Here is a 21,493-nt window from a genome sequence, read left to right on the forward strand (position 1 = left end):
AACCTGGCCATGGTTTAAAAAAGACAGTTTACCTAAAACACAAACATGACAGCATTTGCTTTTTTAAATCCTCACTCCCGCCTTTTCCAGTCTTTTTTCTTTTTTTTCTTCTGATAACTTAAAGAGTCAAGTTCAATGAACACTAACAAATCTCAAAAAGTCAACACAAGGCATTATTGTAAGTTCAACTAAGTTTTAACTTGAACAGTTAAGTTAAAATCTAAAACTTGTCAGAGCTCTTTGAGTTAAAGAGAAGAAGTAAGAAGAAGTAACTAAACAGGGCTGTGATGTTTTACAGTGTGTGTACACACACTGCCAATAAAGCTGATTCTGATTCATGAAACCAGTCCAGCTGGTCTGGGTGCCTGGCTGGCAGAGGGTGAAGAAAGAAAAATACAAATAAATAAGTGCTTCCTTCCATATTGTTGAGTAATTCTTGCTTCTGTGCTGTCTTGCTAGTACTTTGCGGAGACTACTGCGTCTGCTGGGGTCCATCAACTGGTGGTGGGCACGGGGCGCAGTACCGCAGTCCGCCGATAGAGGGCGCAGACGCGATGCCGCCTCTGATGAGGAGGAGACGCCGGACTGAAAGCAGGGGCTGGCCTTGACGGAGGAGGGACATCATGCCAATTTCCATAGTTCTCTCGCACGCGGATGGAGTCGAGACACGAGAAGGCTCGCCGCTCTGACTCACACCGACACACAGCGAGGACTCCTCGTGGTTGCGCCCGGCCGGCATCACAGAGAGACCGGCAGCAGCGGGAAGCTTTGTGAAGGAAGAAGAAACTCAGCCAACGATGTCGGCGTTAAAGAAGAGAAACTCCAACTCCTCGGCGGACCGGGAAGAGGACAAGCAGGTCACGGAGAGGATGCTGTCCCCGGGCGGCGTGGAGGACAAGGGGGACCAGGGCGCAGCGGCGGGAGGCGACCCCGACACCGCCGTCGGAGGAGGAGGAGAGGGGGTCGCCCTGAAGAAGACCATCACCCTGTTCAACGGCATCGCCCTCATCGTGGGCACCATCATCGGCTCGGGCATCTTCGTCACGCCGAGCGGCGTGGTGAAGGAGACCGGCTCGGTGGGTCTCTCCCTGGTGGTGTGGACGGTGTGCGGCGTGTTCTCCACGGTGGGGGCCCTCTGCTACGCGGAGCTGGGGACCACCATCACCAAGTCCGGCGGGGACTACGCCTACATCCTGGAGGTGTACGGGCCGCTGCTGGCTTTCCTCAAGCTGTGGATCGAGCTGCTCATCATCCGGCCGTCCTCGCAGTACATCGTCGCCTACGTGTTCGCCACCTACCTGCTCAAGCCGCTGTTCCCCGTGTGCCCGGTGCCGGAGGAAGGGGCCAAGCTCGTGGCCTGCCTCTGCATCCGTGAGTATATATGCGCGAGCCACGCCGGGGATGATGCAACTTTTACGGGTTGCCGTGTTTTGTTTGTTTGTTTGTTCCAGCCGAGGGAACGCGAAGTGGGTGAAGTTGCACTTCGTGTTTGTGTGTGTGTGTGTGTGTGTGTGTGTGTGTGTGTGTGTGTGTGTGTGTGTGTGTTTTATTTGTGACAAACTGCCCTTTTTTAAAAAGCCTCGCGCCACACGTGCTGTGTAGTTGAGACGGACTTCAATGCACTTGCCGCCCACGCGCGCCGAGACAGTGCCGCGTTCTTACGTCAGCCGCCGCTGATGAAAGAAGATGCTCGTGAGGTTCAGAGCAATGTGTTCTTTTTGTCTTACACGTGCTCGTTTTTTTCTCTCTCTCACTTCTTTATACGTTTGAACATTTCTCTTTTTTTTCCACTGTCTGTGATTTAAAAAATTGAGAAACAACGACGCGTGTTACTATTGTGAAAGGTTTGTGTTACTTCTGGATTTGTCAGAACAGAATAGGACATTGTGTTCTACATTAAATGTAATGAAAAGAAATGAGGCTGCATGTCTGTTGAACTTGATGATTTCAACAAAGAAAACCTTGCATCCCATAAATAATGTTTTTATTATCACCAGTTTGGCATCCTCCATTAAGACCACACGGTATAGGATACTTCATTATTATTGCATCTTTATCTGCTCTAAATGTCCGTATGAATAAGCCTTAACAAAACAAACAATTTATTGTTAATATATACACTGCTGGTCAAAAGTTTGGGGTCACCTGGAATGTTGATGTTTTCTTCCCTTCAATTATGTCTATTTTAGAGAAAAAAAAGAGACACTATATTTATTATTTACATTTATAATAGTGTTGGTCTCAAATAAAGAGTCCTCACAGTGTTTCATGGGGAGAATACCGTTGCAAATATCCCCCCCCCCCTTTTGTTTTTGAATTTGCATAAATGACTCAAGCGTATTCTTAATCACAACGGTTCATTTGGGCTCTAAACATTTTGGGTCTACTCAGTGGCGGGATGAATAGCTTTACAATAGTTGTACATTGTTTGTCCATCTGATATTCATTGATCAGTTCCAATACAGCTAACCATATATAACCTTCTATTTATATTGTTTTAAGAATAGCTGTTAACACACCTGTTAATATTGCATCTGAAACAGAAACTTATCTTTTTTTTAAATCTGCACTTTGTGACTCTAAGCTTCCAGTTAATTTGACCAATGACTGATTCCTTCTATTCTTAATCAACTGTTGCTCAGAGGATCTTTTTCTCTTTCTGGTCTAACCGTTGAACAACGTCTTTTTGTCCTCCGTGGACAAAACACAACTTTTTTTTACAAACCCTTTCATACAAAATAACATATTTGGGAAGAGGACCTTCAACAACCTAAAAGTATGACAAATACATGACAAATACAGAGCAGCCATCCTGTAGCGGTCGAGAGCGGAACAAGCTTTTATGGCGGGTGACCCCAAACCTTTAACCGGCTGTGTGTGTATATATATATATACATATATTTATTTATTTTTAATTTATTTTGTATGTGTGTAAAAGAGTAAAAATAAGTATGCAAATTTAATTTAACGTGTTTCACAAACAGGCCATGGATTTAAGGTCACTCAATGCAGTCAATTAAACCTCAACTTCAAAGGTGCATTCAGGGTCACTAAATGTTTTTTTTAATTAATTTTTTTTTTAAAGCCAGTAGACGTTCGCTTCGCAGCTCAGTGTTGCTATCAAACGCTGGTAGATTTCAGTCCGTTTCAACTTGTTTTGCACAAAGTCTTAACAAGATTAACGCTGGATTATTTGCTGCTTTAACTTGTCAACGTCGGTCTCTGGTTTCACGTGTTGTATTTGACTGCCGCGTACAACAAGCGCCCCCCCCAAGCCCCCACCCTTTCAAGTCACACACTACGCCTATCTGAATACATGATAACACTTGACATAGTGTATATGAATGTGTGTGTGAGTGCCAGCTAGTAGCCCTAGCACCTATAATCTTAAAATTGACTGAAGGCTAAATCCTGACTGAGGCCACATGACAAAGCTGTAGACTGAGAGGGCTCAGTTGTGTGTGTGTGTGTGTGTGTGTGTGTGTGTGTGTGGTAAGTGGGGTGTTTAGGGTCACGGTGAGCCTGAGAGCCAAATCTCCATACACACACACACACACACACGTCCATCTACAGCCTCGGCCTATTTTGGTGAGAGTTATCGTTCCGTATGACCTGTTTCTGTCGGGAATTTGTATAACAAAGGTCGCACATGTGTATGTTTGCGCACGCGCGCATTGGCCCAAGTAAAAGCCAGTTGTGTGTGTGTGCTCGCGCACGTGTGTGTGCCAGTCTACTGTACTCGGGGCTCCCTTTGTCTTGGTCTCTTCAACACAGAGCCTCATTGTGCTCCGTCTCGTCTTCCCGTTGTGGCCCCCCCGACCTGATTTAGAAGCTTTTGAAGGGAACCTGCTGCTTTAGTTCATCACTTTCAATGGGGTTCAGGGGGGCTGCTTCAACAACCCCATGAGGGTGCGCGCGCAGGAGGGGTCGGGGCGGTTACATCACTACACATGTGTGGGAAGAAGAAAGGGGTGTATAGCGGGAGGTTTTTATTCAACCAATCTGCGGATCCCTCTCCGGCTCCCGGCATGCTTTGTAGTGGCGCAAATGGCACACAGGCACGCACACAGCTACGCAAACCTCAAATTTGAGTGCAAAATTAAAGAGGGTTTTGGGGAAAACGCAATTAAAAGCCATTAAAAACAGCTGCAAAAAAACAAAGTCAGTTGTTCGTGTGCTCAATGATAAATCCTCTGTTGCACAACATCCAGCAGACAGTGAAGCGCCATGGTGGAATTTGAAGAGCTGCTTCTTAAGGATGCCACTGACCGTCTGTCTCTCTCTGTCTTTGCAGTCCTCTTGACCTTTGTGAACTGCTACAGCGTGAAGGCGGCCACCAGGGTGCAGGACATCTTCGCCGCGGCCAAGCTCCTGGCTCTTGGCATTATCATCATCATCGGCTTCGTCAAGCTCGGCCAAGGTACTTCGCTCGAGCACAAGGTTCCACCTCATGAACGATGTTGAATTAAATAATGTATTGTTCTTTTTTTTCTTTTCTTTTACTACTTGTGTCCAAATGAATCATTTCAAATACATTTGTAATGTAGAAGTGGCAACATGGTTAAACAGTCAGCAATCTGCATTTTATCATCAAATCAACAATCGACATGCCAACTTTAGGAAAAGATGCAGAGTCCTCCAAAATGAATACATGTAGCACACTTCCAGTGCACATAGGGAGGGAGCACACCACGTTTAACTTTGCGGTCTGAGCCACGCGACTTGAAACAGGAAGTGGTTAATTTGACTTACGCAATTCTATTTTCCTCTAAAGTCCACCCCTGCTGTTTGTGCTCATCTCCTCCACTGACGTAGTCCGACGCCGTCACGCTCTGATGGGGAGTACTGCACTAAAATGAGTTCATCAAACTTACAGAACTTAATTTTTTTGTTAAATCTCATACGCAAAACACCATTGCTGTAAAGTCCACAAGATAACTTGTTCCTTCTTTCTGCTGTGCCACTTCTCACTCTGTATCTGATCAAATTGTGTAGAAAATTAACTCGTTTTTTTTGTCAGCTTACCACTTTATCTGGTGGATTCCCCAAATCGATCTAATCCGCATTTGGCTAGTTGGCTATTTTCCAACCCTTCTGACCAAAGTAACCCCAGCCAGGCCTGCTGTCCTTGTCCGAGGCGAGCAGTGGATCTGTGGAAGTGGAGTAGCCGGTGTTTAGCCCCCCCGGCCCGAAGCCTCATTAAGGCCACAGGATGTTGTGAAGTGCAGCAAAAGACGGGACGAGAACGGCACGGAGACCGGACAATGGCTCTTGAGCAGAACACGGCTCCTTTCATTGGAAACTGTGTCCCATTCACTAGTATTCGTCAGACTATTTTTTTTAAAGAAGGTATCGTGTTATGACTAAACACGCACAGGAAGTCCAACTGGAGGAAGGAACTCTCTAACAAGACTTTGGGATTCCTTGGGTCCACGCCATCGATTCTAGACTACTGTGGCTTGTAGTCTTAAATATTGAAGATGGAATAATACCGGTCTGCTTCCTAAAAACAACTTGTGACCAAGTACCTGCCGTTTGCGTTGTTGCTGCCAAGCCCCGTCTTCCTGTCCCTCGAGTGAGACTTGTATAGAAAACAGAACCTTGATTTTTAAAAGTGAAGTCAACAGGTCTGTTTTGTTGAACGCGAATGAGTCGGCGTGAAACGCAATAATTAAAAAAATCTCCAAGCAAATGGTGTCCCAGATCAGTAGCTGCAGCCCGTTTTTGTTTGTAATTTGTTGTTCAAAGCCTTTTGAGAGGGAGGGAGGGAGAGAGAGAGGGGAGGACAAACAAGTGAAGTGTCACTGAGTTTAAAGTGAGGTGGAGGTCTCTGGGACTGAGGGGGGATTGTGGAGCTCGGCTGTGTGTTTCCCCGTCTGGAGCGCCGATGACCTCCTCGCCCTTTGTCCTGACACCTGACATTAACCCCGGCCGGCTTTGAAAATCTGCAGTTTTCTCGACAGTCTCACTTTAACTCGAACTGCCACACCGGACCTACAGTTTTTAAGAGGTTAAAGCAGGGGTGTCAAACTCATGTTAGTGAAGGGGCCGCATGCTGCCCAATTTGATCTCAAGTGGGCCGGACCAGTAAAATCACAGCATATTAACGCATACATAATGACAATATTTCTCTATGTTTAAATCATTGGTGAAGGTTTTTGGATGATAAACCCTATTTTAAGGTATTTTTACAATAAACTAGAAACATAAAGACCAAAAATTCAGACATCAGCCCACTGTTTACCTGCCTGGGCTCTCCTCTGCAGATTCCCTCGCAGTTGAGCAATATTTATAGTAAGTGGTCTAATGAATTCTGACTCTGGGTCAATGTATAGCGTGCCCTAGGGCTGGGCGGTATGGCCAAAAATTAATTTCACGGTATTTTGTAAGATTCTGGTGGTTTCGCGGTATATAACGGCATTTTTTTTCCAAATAAACACATTAATTTATTGACGTCGAAAAGGACCATCACCGCCATCGTTATTCACCACTCGCTCGCAACTTGCCAGCAGCTGTTTTGATTGGTACATAGGGTGTTAACCTGGAGGGATTTAGGACCCAGGTGAATACCTTGATGCTAGTGGCGCATGCGCGTCCGTAACGACTATTGTCATTCTTCAGCTGGCAGCAACATTTAATGTTTACAGTCACAGATACTATACAGCGGTCTGAGCTACTTACGTCTCACGGATATAAGTTGACTCAGGGTGTGCAAGAAATGACATCGCCAAAATGCATGATGGGTAAAGCCCGCCCACTGTGCTGCACAGGAAAAGACTTCTTCCTTCACAAGAAAAGTCTTCCTGTGTGGGCGGTGCCATTTACCCAGCATGCCTTTTGGCGATGTCATTTTTTGCACACCCTGAGTCAAATGAGTTAACATGAGACGTAAGTAGCTCGGTCCGCTGCTACTTCAGCTTCAAGCTGTGAACATTAAATGCTGTTGCTGCTAAACAACGGTGACCGGTATGACGGTATGTGAACAATTAATACCGTACGTTCAACTGAGACTGGTATACTATGTTTGACACCCCTGGGTTAAAGCATCTGAAACGAACCTTAAAGCGCTAAATACGTGAAGAAGTGGACGTGGTCTCCGGGTTTGAAAAGTAAACAATAGACCTTAAGTCGAGTCAGATTGTATGAAAGTCTATGAGAAGATGACTCCACTTCTTTTATTCTCTCAGTAAACATTGTTTATTTTGAGTTTGTCTCAATCTCTAGATTCAAGTCTTCTTCAATACAGCATGATGATGATTCATTTAGTAAATTATTGGCCATTTAGAGTCAAAAGTAAAGCAGGTTAAGCTTTAGGGCGGGGCTACCTGGCGGTTGGAGACCTGTCATTCAGGATAGAGGCAACAACAAGATGGCGACGGCCAAAATGCCAAACTCCAGGCTTCGAAACGGCAGTCCACAAACCAATGGGGGACGTCGCGGTGACCACGTCCACTTCTTGTATACAGTCTGTCGTGATTGTGGGATGTATTTTGTATGGTATTTACACAGAAGTTGGTCTTTATTTACCTCCTGGCAGCATTAAAAGATGCTAAAGTTTGCCTCCCTGAAACCTGCTGGTGAGACCAACCTTTACCTTGTTGCTGGAATGGGACGCTCCCCTCTTTATGTCACCCGGGATCAAACCAATCAAGTTGTAGATTGTGGATTCAAATGTCCCGATCCAAGTTCAGTCCTTCATCACCCACACGCATAGTTGTGGGTCGTTTGTGCCGAGGTCACAAGTCACAGGTCTTGGATCAGCTGACGGGTGGGCGAACGGGCCCTCAACACTGCCTGGAATTGTTCATAAGAGGAGCAGAACGAGATGATGGGGCCGAGGGAGGAGGTGTGAGAGAGAGGTATGTGGTTTTGTTCACTGGCAAATATCAGTAGCAGAGGGTTCAGGGACCAAAGATTAAAGTTAAAACCTGCTGCTGCATTTGTATGGAGCATTGTCCCGTCAAAAAACCAGCAGGTTCTTTTCTCTCCTTTGGCGTAAGCTTCAGAAAACATGAAAAAAAGGTCAACTTCAGAAGTTCCACTAGATTGACTTCATCGTCTCCCTCAGTGGAAATATGTCTTAAGTTCCACCATGGAGGAACATGTAAGAAACAGAAGACCACCCACCATTTATATACAATAGTGCAAATGTGCTAGAAGTTGTCTCATAGCCGCATTTATTGATTTTTAAGAAGTAAAGTCCCTGCGCTTCCCAATGAACTTCCGTTTTTTATTTTTTTCATTCGAGTGCACCAGCGTCCACAAATCCGTACAAATGTTTCCTCTTTGTTCTTTGAGTCGCCTCAATCCCACATAAGTAGAGCAGAGAGCCGCGCCCCGCCCATAACGCCCGCTTCAGGTGTGCAGCTGCAGCTCGTAACTTGTAACTCTCGGCTCTCTAATAGCTGTTTATCTGCGACGCCTCAGATTATTCAGATCCAGACAAAATACCCAGCGCATGCTGGTGATTACGTCAACCGACTCGCTGCGACGGGGCGTCTTCTCTGCTGTTTGGCAGTTGGAAAAGGGGGCGGCTATTTAGAGAAGTGTGTTTGTATACGTTTATTGTTTTACCAAGCCCATCTTATTCAGAAAGAAAGCTATAATACTGTTTGCTAGGCATTCAACCTCTGAGTTAAGTGCATCATTTGGAGAGGCGAGCTTTAATTAATGGGCGACATTACAGGAATAATTCACAAATCATTTTGCCTGTATTTAATTAGATGGCGGTTGTAAAACGGTGCAACTGTTAATATTGTTTTGCGTGTATCAGGTAGAGATGCAGTCATTTCCGTGTGTGTGTGTGTGTGTGGCTCAGAAGGTCAGAGTGCTGCTGGCGTCTCGGATTAGAGGACAGTGTGATCTGATTAGCAGTAAAGCCAACTGCTCTCTCGGCGCTGTTTTGTTTTAGGGGGAGGCAAACGGAGACGGATCTCCTGTTGACCGGCCGCTCTGGAAACCAGCATCGGATTTACTTCTGTGTGTTCAGGCCGTTCACGGTTCTGTGATGTGGGAGTCTGATTCCCACCTTCGAATTCTCTATTTAACATGTAATAATCTAATAAGCATGTAATAAATTAAACACAAACCCGGGCACTGTAGAGCAAGCACAGCCTCAAGGCCAAAACCGATATCAAACAACCAGCGACGTGCATCCTCGCCAAATCTCTAATACACACACACACACACACACACACACACACACACACACACACACATACATAAAAAAGAAGAAGAAAAGAATACAGCCGACGGCCTTCGAGCAGGAAGACAGCAGTCTGTACTCGTCATTTGAAAAGGATTACTCGGCACTTTGCCACGTGTCGTTGGATCGATCAGAGGAGATGAAGAAAGATGTCGAGAGCCTTTCTGTGTGCTTGTGTGTGTTCGCTCTCTTGCCTTTCAACTATTCACCAGCCAAGAGTGCAGCGTAAAAAATGAGGGTGACAAACGTGTTACATCTTGTTTGATGCATCTTTTTTATTTCTTATCTAAGTCAAATGAAAGAAAACCGCTGAGCCGAAAAAGTGCCGTTACTAATTGACCTCCAGGTCACGGTAACTCCAGTTGGTCAAGTGTTACAGTTCAGTCAACACAAAAGGGCCAAAAATGCAGTAATTTTACTTCACTCTTAGTGACTAATTATCCTCATCGTTAAACCAGACCTAATTTAAATTCACCAGAGGTAGGAATCAGGCTTTCTCTCATTCAGTCTTTGTTGGTATGTGTGCACCTTTTTTCTTTTCTTTTTTTGGTGTGTGTGTTCTGGTACATGCATATTTTAGTGTGTGTGTGTGTGTGTGTGTGTCACTTTCACTGCCTGGTACTGGTATCATGTGACCCGTGTTGTGGAAAGTAACCCTGGGATCCACAGGAGAAGGAAATAAAGCTGTACATTGCAGTGTACAATGGACACCGAGGATTGAAGGAGGACATATGTGTGTTTGTCCACCACAAACTCGTTACTATGGCACCTATTGCAACTCTAATCAGTCCTCAACTCCCCCAAAAAATGAAAAGCAAGTCCGTGATGATTCAGACTTGAGCACAACAACAAGCTGCAAAGATTAGGAGCAAATAAGATCTTCCACTGAGCTCGAGCCTCGTGGATGTGAGGTGAGCTGCAGGTTTGGGAGGCAGTGATGCCAAGAATAAGACGTCATTTTCGTTGGGGTTGTATTTTGGTGAACTGTTGCTTTTATTTAAATTTATTTTCTAACCATAATGATTAATAGAATGTTTCATTCATTCATTTCTGATAATGACAAACATTAATTGGTTCCATCTTTTCAATTTTCAGTTCTTTGGTTCATATAATTATCACTGCGTGGCGTAAGCTTGTGGGGAGATCGCGTGTGTGTGTGTGTGTGTGTGTGTGTGTGTGTGTGTGTGTGTGCGCGCGCACGCGTCTGTCCGTCCACAGTGAACTTTGCACCCTACTTAACCCATCAGCCGGATGATAGTTTTAGGTCATTGACCAAGTCTGTTGCTTTTCGTGGCTCATAAATATAGAATCTAAAATAAACCATTTTGAACCAGAGATAAATAAATCCACGTTTTTGTCACCCTCGCTGCGCTCCTCTGGTGGACCAAACAATACATTTGAAAAGAACACCATGGATTATTAGCCCAACAACTCGCACCAATCTGTTTTCAAAGACTCACGTCAACCCAACTGACTGAAACCTTTTGACGCTCCATCGAGCAAGTTCAAAAACTGACCAGGAAGGAACCTCATCTGCACAGACCAGGACCCAGAGACCCCCAGCACCGCTCCCCTAGTCAGGCCGGTATGCGGCGCCGACCAACGGGAACCTCGGGGCGACGCGGCCGCACATCGGGGCAGCTCGTCAAGCGAAGTGCGCAGCAATCGGGCGCTTCCCACGCTTCACGGTGGCTTAAGGCTAACCCTCCCATCACCAACAGTACTGCAGGCTGTTGGTTTAGCAACCGTCGCTGTGTCTGAGAATGTGTGTGTGCGCGTGTGCGTGCGTTGCGCAGAGCTGCTCCGGCAGGAATGTGGAGTTCAGGAGGAGATGGGCCTGTGACCAAAATGTCCTTAATCCGCAAAAACAGCTGATGATCCCCTCGCAACTCTCGACGACTGCTTTTCCTTTTTTCTCCGTCTGTCGGGTCGATGCCTCGGGTCGATTCCGCTGTCTGGGTCACTTATGGACCGTCTCGGCTCGTCTTAGCTCCGTTCCATTCTGCAGTCCTCCCTGGTCCACATACCAAGACGGCTTTAAGCCAAAGGCTTTCTGTTGGGCAACCACAGGGTCATTGTTTTGTTTTTATTAATTTTGTTGTGCTCCAGACTGGCTGGTAAACCGGCCCGCGGATGCAATAATTCAGACTGGTGGATTACATCTTTTTTAACCCAATTCTTTCCCCCTGTTCTTCTCCAGGTGGCGTAGACCGCCTCCTCCCAGAGAATTCCTTCGAGGGGTCCAAGTACGAGTTTGGCAGCATAGGACTGGCGCTCTACAGCGGCCTGTTCGCTTACGGCGGCTGGTGAGTTAGCCTGAGCCGCTGCCGGCTCATTGTCCACTCTACTTAGGATAGGGGCGCATTGAGATGTTAACCTTTCTGAGATAGCGACCACTCATGGTCCAAGGGTGGAAATGCACTTGAATCATTACTTTGCATCGCGACTTTCTCTAAATCAATAACATAATATCTATTTACCATCCAAATAGGACTCGACTGAAGTCAGATTAATACAGAGCAGTTTTGTGTGTACTGTGTGCATTATATCTGTTTGGCTACATACTCATAGTCTCTGCCTCCTCTGCTCACAGGAACTACTTGAATTTGGTCACCGAGGAGATGATTGAGCCTTTCAAGTGAGTGTTGACGAGCGACTTGTCCTCGTTTCACGATGAAATTTCAGATTTGTTTGCAGGGCAGCTGTCGATTGTCTGTCACTAAGAAGAGTGTGTGTGTGTGTGTGTGTCTCTCAGAAACCTTCCCCGCGCCATCATCATCTCCCTGCCCATAGTGACGATCGTCTACGTTCTGACCAACCTGGCCTACTTCACCACCCTCTCCCCCGAGGAGATGCTCAACTCTGAGGCCGTGGCTGTGGTGAGTGACACGCCTACTTTTCTTTACTCACATCTTAAATGTGTTCCTGGTTACCGAAATCACAAGATTAGATGCGTTTATTGAGCCACTGCAGGGAAATCCGGTTGTTGCAAGCCGTCTTCCATAGCCGCTTTTTTGTAACCCTCCTCTAAAGAAAGAGACATTTTTTTATTTATTTTATTAGACAAGAATTCGATTGCACAAATACTTCCTTTTGAATAAAACGGTGTGAACCCACTGCCGGTGGATTTCCCTGTGCCACTTAATGTGACTGACTATGATTATCTATAATGTGTGTGTGTGTGTGTGTCCTGCAGGAGTTTGGTAACTACCACCTGGGTCCGATGTCGTGGATCATCCCCGTGTTTGTAGGCCTGTCCTGCTTTGGATCGGTCAACGGCTCTCTGTTCACATCATCCAGGTAAAAAGCACACATGCACGCGGAAAGAAAAAAACTAACTACGGTATACATATTTAGGGAAACTGAGAGATCAAAGACGTCTCCGTTCATACTCGGCATCCCTGTCTTTCCGTCCCTCTCAGGTTGTTCTTCGTAGGTTCCCGGGAGGGTCACCTGCCCAGTCTGCTGTCAATGATCCACCCCACCATGATGACCCCCATGCCCTCCCTTATATTCACCGTATGTGTCCTTCTTTTTTAATTCACAGTACGCTGCACTGATTCACAGTTGGGATAGTGCTGCTGTGGGACGTGTGTAAAGCAACAGCAAATGTTTTTAATGGAAACGAATGACCGCTGGTTCTCACTCCCATTCACATCTGCTCCCCCCCCCCCACAGTGCCTGATGACGCTGCTCTACGCCTTCTCCAACGACATCTTCTCCGTCATCAACTTCTTCAGCTTCTTCAACTGGCTCTGCATCGCCTTGGCGATTTTCGGGATGATGTGGCTCCGCTACAAGAAGCCGGAGATGGAGCGACCGATCAAGGTGAGCCCGGCTCGATGGACAGGCAGAGGGGCGCGAAGAAGAGGGGCGGAGTCGAGTGGCCCCCAGGGTCTCCCTTTGGTCTTTGTCGCCATCGACTCCCGCTTGAGTTGGCTTTGGCAGCGGGAAGTGTCTCTTCTTTGTCTCACGCGGAGAGAAACGGATCCATTCAGCAGCGCTCTGATGAATGGAGACTGATCGCAGATTAAAGGACAGAACAGAAGCTGGATGCTTGTCAGCTGGTGTCAAGGCCTGCTGGGTAGTTGTGTGTGTGTGTGTGTGTGTGTGTGTGTGAAAGCGCACCATGCCTCCTGACTGGTCCAGTTGCTGCAGGACTCAGTAAAACAGAGCGCCATTGTTGAGGGTGTGCCAGTGTGCGATTGTGTGTGTTCTGGTACTTGCTACACAGTGTTTTTTAACCACACAGTGAGGACAATTTAGGAAAGTGAGGACATTTTGGCCTGTTCGAGGCTTAGGACTTAAGATTCAGGTGAGAATTAGGGTAAGGGTTGTGGTCAGACTCCATAATGCCTTCGCAAAGGGATTAAATTACATTTATTTTGTAAAGCCCAAAATCCCAAATTACAAGTGTGTGTGTGTGTGTGTGTGTGTGTGCATCCCTAGAGCCTGATGTCTGCCATGACTGTACTCATCCGTCCACTTGCACAATGTTGTGTGTCGGTCAGAGGCGAGTCTGTCGGGGCGGTGAAGTGAAAGAGGCAGATAGATATATTGGCCAGCACTGTGAGGGAGAGAGGGAGGGAGGGAGAAAAAGAGAGTGGTGGGACAGTGGTGCCACTGTCTCGCCACTGACCTCCATCTCTCTCTTTCATTCTCCCACTCTATTTCTTTCTCCTTTCTTTGTCTTGTCACATTCCTGCTGTTCAACACATCTGAAGCGGAGAATCTTGCAGTTCCCATTTACTACCTCATCTCTTTTGGTCACCGGGTACCAGTAACCCGGTAGATGCACGGTCCGTCACCTGAACATAACGCTCGTTAGCCGTTGTTGGCCGCCATCAATCTGCTGCTGTAGCGATCTTTTTTGCGGTTCTGGCTCGAATATTCTGTATCGCGGTGAAACGCCTCACAGTTCAGAAGCTAAAGATGCTCCAACTTCAGTGTGACTTCAATCAACAGGAGATCTGTGTACTCTTTTAAAAGTATCCGTCTCTTTCCCCCGCTGCAGGTGAACATTCTGCTGCCGGTGAGCTTCGTGCTCGCCTGCCTCTTCCTCATCGTCGTCTCCATCTGGAAGACCCCGCAGGAGTGCGCCATCGGCTTCGGCATCATCGCGACAGGAATTCCCGTCTACTTCATCGGCGTGCGGTGGCAGAGCAAACCCAAGTGGATGCTGCACGGAATCTGTGAGTAGGACGCCCGGCCCGTTGCACGACTTTAGGTTTCGGTAGAACGTCACTCTACATTGTGTTTAATCACCACTCGTGTGTGTGTGTGTGTGTGTGTGTTACAGTCTCGACCACGGCCTTTTGTCAGAAGGTGATGGAGGTGGTGCCGCAGGCGACCTAAGAGACCTTAACAGCCAATCGGGCTGCACAAACGGTGACCTCTGGGTTCTGACGTCACAGCTGATGGAGCTTGACCTCCGTTGACCCCTGTGCTCTCTCTCTCTCTCTCTCTCTAGCTCTTTCTCTCTCACCTGCTTTCTCTCTCTCTCACCCAGTGCTCATAAGGACCCGATGGAAACATGCCACCGCGTCTTAAGCGCTCTTCAGCCGCTTTTCTTTTGTTTCTTATGGACTATTTTTTTTAGTCACTAACCATCCTTTGTAGGTTGTAATGCATTATTTTTGTGTGATGCATTTCAGAATTTTTTTTTATTTTACTGTTGTTTTTTGTGGTTGTTAAAATGTATGGCTGGGCGGTAGTCGTCGTCAGTGTCTGAGGTTGCAAACAGCTGTGTTTTTTTGTATCCTGCAAGAATCCACTTTTAATCTCCCGGTAGCCAACTTTTTCTGATTAAGCAGAAAGTCGGAGTGAAACGAGATTCGTGTTGTCAGATATTCACGAAGCGCTGGAAGCCTTTGGTCCCGCGGGCCGTTACAATCCTCCAGCGCTTTGGAGGAAAGTCTTGTCGTCGCTGTAAAGGCCCGGGACCACTCGCCACCTGCAGGTGGTTTTCCTCACCCGCCGTGTTTTTAAAGTCGACTATGCTGCTGCAGGGAGAGAGGGAAGTGGATTGAAGACCTTGGTGTGTGAGAGAGATGTTCTTTTTGTTTTCTATCCCCCAGAGAAAGGAGGAAAAACAGCAGATGGCGTTTAAACGTTTCTGTTGTTTTTCTCCAAAGCGTCGCTCTTCACATGATTCCCGGGTTTCGGACTTTTAAATTGATCTGTAAATTGTCATGTGGTCAGTTGTGACAGAGGTGAAGGCACCAGGACCCATCCCTGAAAATGTTCCTGCCGTTTTGATTTTCGATTTTCTGGGTCAGCGATCTCATTTTCCCTTTCGGGGATCCATAGCCATTAAAAACGTCATCGCACTGTGGGACAGCGTTCCTGACTACACACTGTAATAAAGCCGTGACCAAGCAGAGCGGCGGACGGAGAGACTCCATGCTCTTTGTAATTCTGTAATGGCCGGTCGCATTTTCTTATATTTGTGTGCGTTCTGACGTACATAGGGAGCACATTTTCAGACCAGTATGAAGTTGCTTATTGTTTTCATTCATCCATTCCTTGTTCACATGTTTTCTTTTTACCTTTCCACACACACGCACACACACAGCGACAGTTACAAAAAAAGAAGAAGTTAGTGCTGTTTTATTAACGTTGACAATCCTCCTGACAACGGGCCGACATGGCGGCGCTGCTTGAGAGACGGCGGCGGACGTGGGAGGGGTTAATATGTGTCTGAGCTAGAACCTTTCTAACACTCCAGCCATCGCACAACGCGGATGGGTGAACTAACCCGACTAGGTCTAGAAAGTGTATTTATTTATTTGTAGGTTATTGTCATTAGTCCCTCAAATTTTGTTTACAAGGCATTTTATGAAAAATGCTTCTAAAATAAATGTTTTTTTTCCACTTTGTGTTTTGTTGTGTTTTTGTTTAAGTCTCATTTGTCCTCTTTTTTTTCTTTCTTTTTTCTAAATGCCAACAAAAATCACCTGGAAAATACTCAACGTGGGGATGGTTTTGACTTTTGTTATAGTTTCTCTCATACAAACAATGGATGAAATTGAAGTGTGTAATGTGAACAGTGACCAACCCACAGAAAAGTCTACAGTTTACAGTCTACACCTTTAGCTCATTGTGTTGCTTTACTGTTTTAGTCCACATCATCCTGTGAACAAACTAATGTGGTGGAGCGTTTCTCAGCTCAAAAGCCTGATGTTTCCTTCAGGAACACACAACAACACAGAAGTCAAAGTAGTCGTCAGAAACAGGACAATGTTGTCTACCGTGAGCTTCATTAAAATAAGCAGGAACGGACAATGACGGCCCCAAATATAGCAGACACCTACATTACGATAATAATGAATATATCGTTTATCTGCAAATCCTTTCATGGACTGAATCATTTTAATAAAAAGCTTCGCCACAAAAAAAAGGAGTTGAAGCAATGAATGCACTTACTCTCCTTTTTAATTGAACTTCATCTGTGCCAAAAAATAATATCAAATGATGTCAACAGCTGGCGCCGCCAGCTGTTTACTTTGACTGGTTTCTAGAGAAACGGCTTATTTGTCCTTCACTTAAATGTCCGCCACAGCTATTCTTCTATTTGACGTTGGCGGGTGTAACGTTGCCACACCTGTACAGCCCTAGCGTGACTAATGCAAAATATGTAAGAAATAAAAAAAAAAGGGAGTAGGTTGAGAACGAGAGGGAAGGAAGAGCTTTCATACATGACTTCACCCACTAAACGGGACGTTAGGTGTACAGGGTTCTTACGGTCATGGAAAACCTGGAAAAGTCATGGCATTTTTAAATGGTTATTTCCAGGCCTGGAAAAGTCCTGGAAATATGTTATATTCATGTGTTCATATACGCTGAGTTTGAAATAATTAATATTTTTTTGAAAGAAAGACGCTCAGAATTTAAGCAGGCATACATACAGGCATCGATATAAATGTTTATTATTTTAATCAAACTATTGTCTCATTATTCATTTGTGTCATTTAAGGTTTACTGTATGCTTTGGAATTTTCATTGTTACTTTAAATATGACATTTTCTCACTTTTTCATGTTTACACCGAGATTTCACAAAATGTTTGGTCATGGAAATTTGGTTTGAAGTCATGGTGTAGTTTACGGCTCTTTTGGCTTCGCTTTTTGGTCCAATTATTCTAAAATACCACCTCGCTACGCTTTTTTATGGAATAGTATCTTTTGGCGAGACTTATTTTTGAAAGCTTGAATAATGAAAGTTAGTTTTTCTATTTTATACTTTCTAAGAGGAAACTCGAAATGTTCAAATCGAGGCTCTTTCCTCTTTTTGCAGCGTACAGCTGTCACTATGTCGCCCTTGTACCCGTGTTAAACTGCCTCTAAGTCCAGCTCCCTAGCCGCCACAGCACAGACAGGAAGGACGCGTGTTTGAACTAGTAGAGCGAGGAGGGTTACCGTGCTGTGTGTCTGCTAAGCGCTTCTCTGTTCTTCTTCAAGCCTTACTCTGCCTTCACATGCTCTTCGCACACTCCTCCTCCTCTTCTGGTAGCAAAGTGCTGATGCTCGGGTCCTGCAGCATCCATCAAAGACTCGCGGGCGGTCGCAAATTCCTGCATCCTGTTTCTGCTCCCACTTGTAGGTTGTAGTGGACTGGATGTGTAACGCCGAGGCCTCGGGAACTCGTACTGTGCAGATTGGGACCGGGAGGTCTTCCTGTGAGTGGCACAGTAGTTTCTGTGCATTGTGAGGGATTGTTCTGCATCCATTCTTCTTCTTTTTTTTCTTTTTCTACAATATGATGATTTAAAAACGGACTAAAACTGTGACGGGAGCTTTTTCAGCTGCTTTTGTCTTTCTTTCCTCTTGGTCTTTGTATGTACTGTGTATGTTGTGTTTTTATCCCGGAGAATAAAAATCCAGACGGGCCGAAATAAAACCAAAACCTCTCTTCTCTCGTATCTGATACATATACAGTTACATTACAGTAAATACATTCCCAAATACCGACTCCACGTTGAGAGCCCATCGATCAGCAGGACCCTGTTTAGTTGCGGAGGTAAACATTACACACAGCCGATGAATGTTCATGGAACCAAACAAACTAATCCTCTCAAGTATTCAGAGCATGGGCTGGAAGTGGGTGACTGATCCGAGGTCAGTTTGACAGCCTCATGGTAAAGTTAAGGTATGAGGACAGGAAGGCTGAACGCCGAACAAAACACAAAGACGCAACTTTAACGTGGACTAACCAGGCCTGGTGCAGGTTTTTTGGACTTTCACTTGGACAAGGGTTAACAGTTTTGGCATCAGCGTTTCTTCCCTATTTGGTCATTTCGAGACCCTTTAGTGGCGATTCTGGAGCTTTCAATTGACCCTTCACTAAGCCCTGCACCCCCTCTGCTGCTCGGTCAAGCTGTCACAGCTACGTTACCATGGAGCCCACACTGTCACTAACTGCACTCCCTGAAGAAGTATTATCTACGTTTTAGGTGAACGAAATAGCGTGAAACCGACAGACGAGTCGGTTTTCAACAGGTTAAAAAGATAACGTAGAAGCTAAAGTTAACCACCGGCAGAAAACAATCAACTTTTGGGACAACGCTGTTCCTGTGAAGCCGGGCAGGTCTTTTATTCACTGCTACAATCATGAAACGCAAAAGCAGCACGTGTAAACATTCAGTGTAGCGTGTAGCGTGTTATTTTCAAAAGTGTGCCAAGAATCATTTAAGTTCCTGAACGATAACACTCTTCATTCCCAGCCGGTCAACACCTAATTCTCCAGATGTGTTGTATTATTAAGATCAGTTGTACATGTTTGAACAAATAAATACAACATTTTCAAATGCATTCCTAATTTTGGCTACTTTAATATATAACTAGTCCAAACCCAATGTGAGGGAGTTACTTGACTCGGGACTTGAGGCTACATAACAGGCACAAGCGTACTCTGAAAGAGTGTTTTAGGAAATTGCAGTGCAGTGGAGGTTGCTGCAGGTTGCTGCAACATTTCACAGAGAGGCCTGAAGTACCTGTCTCTTCTCAAGGCGGAGAGCAGCTGACAGGGTTTTCCTCAGAAGAGATGCATGTGTGAGAGCGGATCATGGCACTGCTGTTGGAGGAACACCTGCTCCGTGTGTGTGTGTGTGTGTCTGGCTACAATGCAACACTCATTATTTAAAAAAACAACTGTAACTCACAATGTTTGTTGTAAAGTCTTTGTTGATAGGAGATAAAACATGGAAATCATTATCTGGATTCCTCTTTTTTTTTATCAACACATTCTGTGAGAATGTCGAACTAATTCATGTCTTCGTCTTTCTCAACCAATTGGAGTGGGTTGAATCTGTAGACACAGGCCTGCTGTTTTATTGGTTCTTTGATCGCTGTGACAAAGTCCGTAAATCTGTTGACCCCTAACCAGAGGAATGCCTCCCCTTTCATTAGAAAGACGGGGAAAAAACAAGCTGGGGGACTTGAATGAACTTGTGCTGCAGATGTTTCCAGGACATCCTTAGCTATGGGGGATCTAATACAATTGATCCTGTGATATCCTTTGTCCAGGAGTTCAAACAAATCTGATAAAATGCTGGCTGTTTTCCGTGTCTGAACCCTTTACTTATCAGTAAAACAGTTCAAATCGATCAGAGGGCAGAGCAGACAAATAATAAGTACAGTTCAGACACATCAGGAGTGCAGAGAAGACAAAGAGGTTTAGATGAGACCATGTCTGAAGGCTGTTGCTGCCGTGGTGGGCAATGCCCTTTTTCAGGAAACATTTTTTAGTCGCATGTGAGCATCATGTGCTTACTATAAACATGCCAGCGGGGTCACTGATGCTGTGAGGAACAGCCTCTTCCTCAGGGTGGGTAGATTAATGACCCTCCGCTGCACAACCCAACAGTCTGGTCGGGAATTAGACGAAGGCTAACATACAGTATATGCCCATACATACATAAGTTGACCGTTGACCCACCAGCTCCATCCTTAATAAAACATGACAAACTTGCTACAATAGTGAGACTGAATGGAGATGTGGTCTTTTGGAACCGTTGAGAACAGACACAACTAATAGTTTAAATTGATAACAAAAATGGGGGACATTTGAAAAAGAGAATAAACAGTTGGTTTATAATAATTTCTGGTTGAGAATAACCAATGTTTCATCCATCTATCAGAATTTGTGTGACTGATTTAGAACAACATGAACATATTATTGATTTTGTGCACAAAAGCGGTGGTGTTTCTAAGGCCCCAGAGTCCCTTCAGAAAACCTCAAATTTTGTCTGCTGGTCGCTGCTGGAGTCTGAAGGAGTTTCTGGTGAACTGCATGATTTCGTCTAATTTTGCTGAATCCAAGCCGTTGGCATCGATGACAAGAATATCTTTTTAAAAATATCCGATCTTCTCGCTGATGGTCTTGTTTACTTATGAAGGTCACAAAGTGGCGTCACTATTACATTCAGACTGTTTCAAAACAAGTTTAAAAGTTCCTCATATCGTAACGTTTCCCACACCTTGCTGTGGACAAAGGCTGTGTGAGAGGAAACCTGGCCGTAGAACAACAAACAGTCTTTATCCTCATACAGGGAACACAGACAGGTGTGAGCTCTGATTCTCACTTCCCACATTAGCACACAATCACACACACATACACTGCTAGCAGTATTTGCATGCTCCCTGGGACATACTGAGTACACATGAGCATACAGGCTCTCTCTCTCACACACACACACACACACACACACAAACACACACACACACACACACACACAAACACACACACACACTCACACGCACACAGGGTGATGCACTAGGATCAACCAGTCACTGTTTACTTGTGCTTGTCTTTCTCTATTGTTTGTGAGGTTTAAAGGAGCACAGAGGACGAGGACGTGAAAACACACACACACACACACACACACACACACACACACACACACACACGAACACACACAGCACCTGCACTCTGTTTGTATTTGTCTGGTTGCTGACTGGATTTTTATACAGTTTGGGGGAATTATGAGACTGATTTGTTTTCACGGACATATTCCACACAAACGTACTATTATTTTATGCTACTTTCATAATTTTAATTCAAACATTCAGGTCTATTTTGCTATTGTTATTTATTAGATTTGCACTATTCTTACATTGCTGTCTGTGTAAGTCACTTCGCACTCACAGTTGATAAAGAGCAGAGAAAGTAAGAGTCTGGTCAGGAGGTTTGAGAAGGAAAAACAGACGAGGGAAAGGAAAGATTAAAAAGCCAATATTGTGAGGGAAACTGGAAAGTCAATACATGGACAATACTCTAAATAGCTTTCTTG

At 45.3% G+C, this 21,493-nt stretch overlaps 1 protein-coding gene across 1 annotated transcript; it reads left to right on the forward strand.

Moving 5' to 3' along the window:
• Positions 1–797: 797 nt before the first annotated feature.
• slc7a5 (solute carrier family 7 member 5) lies at positions 798–16,021 on the forward strand (the record flags this gene model as incomplete). Its single annotated transcript, XM_079223478.1, has 10 exons — positions 798–1,371; positions 4,295–4,420; positions 11,406–11,511; positions 11,799–11,843; positions 11,961–12,084; positions 12,402–12,505; positions 12,628–12,724; positions 12,884–13,033; positions 14,220–14,397; positions 14,505–16,021. 10 exons carry the CDS (start codon positions 798–800, stop codon positions 14,558–14,560), a joined length of 1,560 nt encoding a protein of 519 aa, XP_079079604.1. The 3' UTR covers positions 14,561–16,021.
• Positions 16,022–21,493: the final 5,472 nt, after the last annotated feature.

Source organism: Taurulus bubalis (assembly GCF_910589615.1).
Source record: "Taurulus bubalis genome assembly, chromosome: 9".
NCBI lineage: Eukaryota > Metazoa > Chordata > Actinopteri > Perciformes > Cottidae > Taurulus > Taurulus bubalis.